The 4231-nt window shown below is 31.5% G+C and overlaps 1 protein-coding gene across 1 annotated transcript; it reads right to left on the minus strand.

The window, feature by feature from the left end:
• Positions 1 to 687: 687 nt before the first annotated feature.
• LOC144573320 (putative WRKY transcription factor 14) lies at positions 688 to 2240 on the minus strand. Its single transcript, XM_078323066.1, has 3 exons — positions 1929 to 2240; positions 1652 to 1786; positions 688 to 1316 (listed from the first exon to the last, which is right to left on the minus strand). The coding sequence occupies exons 1-3, from the start codon at positions 2108 to 2110 to the stop codon at positions 815 to 817; spliced, it is 819 nt and encodes a 272-aa protein (XP_078179192.1). The 5' UTR covers positions 2111 to 2240; the 3' UTR covers positions 688 to 814.
• Positions 2241 to 4231: the final 1991 nt, after the last annotated feature.

Here is a 4231-nt window from a genome sequence, read left to right on the forward strand (position 1 = left end):
CCCCAGTTTAACTGCCGATTGTACTTCAATTGTATTTTATTCATTGACCACGCGGTTTGCAGAACATCCATTGAACTTGTTTATAGAATTGTTTTCATAGTATTATAGGATCTAATGAACTTGTTTATATTATTAGTGTAAAAAGTCCGTGAAATTTTCGGGAGACTGAGGGTCGGAGACTGTTAGCTGCTTCCTTTATTTTATTCATATCTGATAAATTTATGAATATTTTTTTTTATCTTATAAGATACGATATAGATAAGATAAACAAATAAAATAGTGCTATTTACAATCCTAGTTGTACATGCTATCTCCGATTTTTGAAAAACCCTTCAGCACGAACAAATTATAGTGTGAAAGTACCATTCGAGGTATAATATCTGGCTGTAAATATAACATCAACAAATTAATTTAATAATGGATAAAGTAAGAGCAATTTGACCTTCAATTGCGCCGCCTGATACGAAAAGAGAACAAGTCAAACTTCTCTTCTTAATTTCTTATTAATGTAATTAAATAGATAGTTTTCGCTTTCATGGAAGACCAAAAAAATATCGGAAATAAATTGATTCAAACATTTCAAAATTTTGGAACTAACCTCTCAAATTGAATTAATTGCTGGATAATTACACAAGTCTGAGTCTATTCCTTGATTAAACACGATAAAATTTGCAATAAAAATCTCAATTTTTGTGTCACATCAAAAGATCAATTTATTAGAAAATGAAGGTATCAACAAACCAACAAAATAATTAAAAAAAATGAACAAAATTGAAAAGTTGCCTTTCTGATATCCATTCCCTGATCCGTTTCTTTATTCCTCACCAAATAATCCTTTTGACATGAAAAGGCCTAATGGATCTCCCTCCAACTCTCTAAAACAAGGGAATATATCATCCCACTGATCAATTTCACCTATAATTGGATCAACACTGATGTTTCCAAACACTTGATCTAGATCATCACCATCATTTTTCGGATTCGTGATTACCTTCTCCATGCCGATTATTCTTTCTTGATTTACTACAAAATCAATTGTAGGAGCAGCAATATCAGTAGTAGTAGCAGCAGCTTTTACGGCATTAGGGGTACCAGTTTCAGTAGCGCCACTACCAGTGGTATATATGGTTTCTTCAGGCGAAGATACCGGGTTGGATAGCAGTTTTTTCTTTGAAGGATTGGAGGATTTTTGGGCGGGGCACGGATGGTTGTGCTCTGATATGTAGGTGACGACAATCGTGTTGGGATCAGCCTGGCTACGTTCGACCTGTTTTTGTGCGGTGCAATTCTTCGCACCACTGCATTTGTAATATCCCCTGAAATGCCCACAAAATTCATATATGAATATGAGAGGTTGAAGCAATGGTTCTGTTAAGATCCATCGATTTATATGTACTTATAAATCTTGTTGAGATAGTAACCTCATGCTATTCAAATGCAGAATCTCAGATCTAATATAGAAGGAACATTTTAGATCTATACCAATGATTACTTTGCTATTTTTTTATTAGCAGTGCAATTTATGTGCATTAATCTGTTGCTTTCTTATGGTTATATATATATGTTTGGAGACTTTTTATGGATTTCTGAATGAACAAATGTGTTGAATCAAATAGTAAAACATTTATGCATATATATAGAGGGTAGGTACCTTGGATGAGGAGAACCCTTGATAGGTTTTTGGCCATATTTCCTCCAAGACCAAGCATCAGATGGCACTATAAACTCGGTACTTGATGCTTCTTCCGGTACCGGTACTCTTACTATCTTTCTTTCTTCCATTTTCCTTCACACATACATACATCCATACCAAACATTCAGTTTTTCATCAAAAAGAAAAAGAAAAAAAAATGATTTGACATGTTTAGATATCAAGATATAAATTGTAGATGTGCATGATAGATTGATATATATATATATATATATACCTTCTTTTGACTCGTGGAGCGGGAGACTGCTCGTCACCATGGATCTGGTTTATTGAAGCATTTGGTAGTTTATCATCACCCGGATTCACAAAAGGGTCTCCGAAATCATCAACCAGTGCATAGAAGGAATCCGGAAAAGTCACCGGATCTGCAGCGTGAAGCGCAAATTCAGTCGTTCTCATTCTTTCGATCTTTCTTCCTTTCCCCTTGTGCAAGAGTTGTAATAGAGGTCTAAAGATAAGAGGGAAAGAAAGGCAGTTCAAGTTTTGCTCGTGAAACTCAACCGAATGATAAAGCCAAGTACCTTTATTCTTTTTAAAAAAAAAAAAAATATATATATATATATATATATATATATTTTGAGGATGACTTAATTTGTCTAGGGATGGAGGCTTCAAAATAATAGTTGAGGGGAGTTCTATAGGAATGGGGGGTCCATGTGAGAGTTAACTTAAGCTAACAAGTTGATTGATTGATCTTAGATTAAATAATTAATTAGTTATGGGGGTTTGACTTTTTAACCCAGAAATTAATGCTTCGTTATGTGTTATTTATTATATGGTTACATACCTAATTGTTTTTGTTTTTTTTTTCAAAGAATGCCTTGTCATCACCTAACAGTGATGCAACGAATGTGAGAGATAGAGAGGTTGGGTACAGAGATAATATATCATTTATATATATGTTAAAAAAAAAAAGATTGTTGACATGCATCCCATAAACAGTACAAAAATTTGATCTTACACTTTTGATTTTGATTGGATTTGCAAAAAGGTCCCACATTGAACTCCCCTTGTAAGACCCTAGCGGAGTTATCTATTCTGTCCGTTTCAGATTAAGCAGATTCGATTTGAATAAAAGGACTTCTATTCAGAGATGGAACCATGTCAAAAAGTTACAAATTGAAAGTAAAAATTAACTAAATTGATGCCGACATATACAGTCACAGTGGCAAACAAATCGTTCGGGTTCGGTTCGGTGGAATCAAAGTTTGTGATTCGAATATAATTTGAGAATAATTCGGTACAACAAGGAAGAAAAAAAAAACCCAACAAAACTCTATTTTTTTTGCTTTTTCGCATTTTTATCGCAAATAATTTGTGATTCGCGTTTTATTCACAAATAAAACGTATTATACGTTTTTTTTGCATTTTATTTGAAATTCTGGTCGAAAACATAAAAAAAACAAATTATTTGTGAATTTATCGCGTAAATTGTTATTATGATTATTATCAAATTTGATTAGATTTTCCAGACAGCTCTGGTCTAATTTTCTGCTCGGTCAGAAAAATGGACCTAAAAATTGAGACTTATAACAGTTCAGCTGAAATTCGTTCTGTCTATTTGTCACATATATGTAAATAAGGAGGCGTCTAATTATCCACAGACTTTTGTCCACCATTTGTCCACAGATTTAATTTGTGCGAATACTGTAAAACTACCTCTACATGCTGTATAATTATACAATATATCACATAAAATATATCAGTCAATCACAAAACATCCAGCAATTATTTGAAGTGGTCCCATGATAGTTAGAAACATATTGCAACTTTCACAATAGGACAAAAAAATGTACTTTCAAACTATACTTTCGGAAGTTGCAGTTATAGGAAATTATTGGCAATTAATATAAGTTATTACATAAAACTACTTGTGCGAATACTGTAAAACTACTTCTACATGCTGTATAATTATACAATATATCACATAAAATATATCAGTTAATCACAAAACATCCAACAACTATTTGAAGTGATCCCATGATAGTTAGAAACAGATTGCAACTTTCACAACAAGACAAAAAAAATGTACTTTCAAACTGTACTTTCGGAAGTTGCAATTATAGGAAGTTATTGGCAGTTAATGTTAGTTATTAGCAGTTATTTTGACAAAAAAACGTGATAAAAAGGCAAAATAATGAATACTGTAAAATTATCATGTTAAACTGTGAAAACAAAAGACAAAAACTATATATTTACCAAATTGTAAAATTAGCAGATGAAAACGATAAAATAAAATGTTAAAAAATAAAAATTTCAATACTGTAAAATTATCAAGTTCAACTGTGAAAACAAAAGTTAAAAACTATAAATTTACCAAATTATAAAAATAGCAGATGAAAAAGATAAAATAAATATTAAAAAATATTAATTTTCAATACTGTAAATTTATCAAGTTAAACTGTAAAAACAAAAGGTAAAAACTATAAATGTACCAAATTGTAAAATTAGCAGATGAAAGCGATTAAATTGTATTTAAAAAATATGCATTTTCAATACTGTAAAATAGTCGACCAAAAC

This window comes from Carex rostrata, chromosome 21, assembly GCF_964058835.1.
Source record: "Carex rostrata chromosome 21, lpCarRost1.2, whole genome shotgun sequence".
NCBI classification, from domain to species: Eukaryota; Viridiplantae; Streptophyta; class Magnoliopsida; order Poales; family Cyperaceae; genus Carex; species Carex rostrata.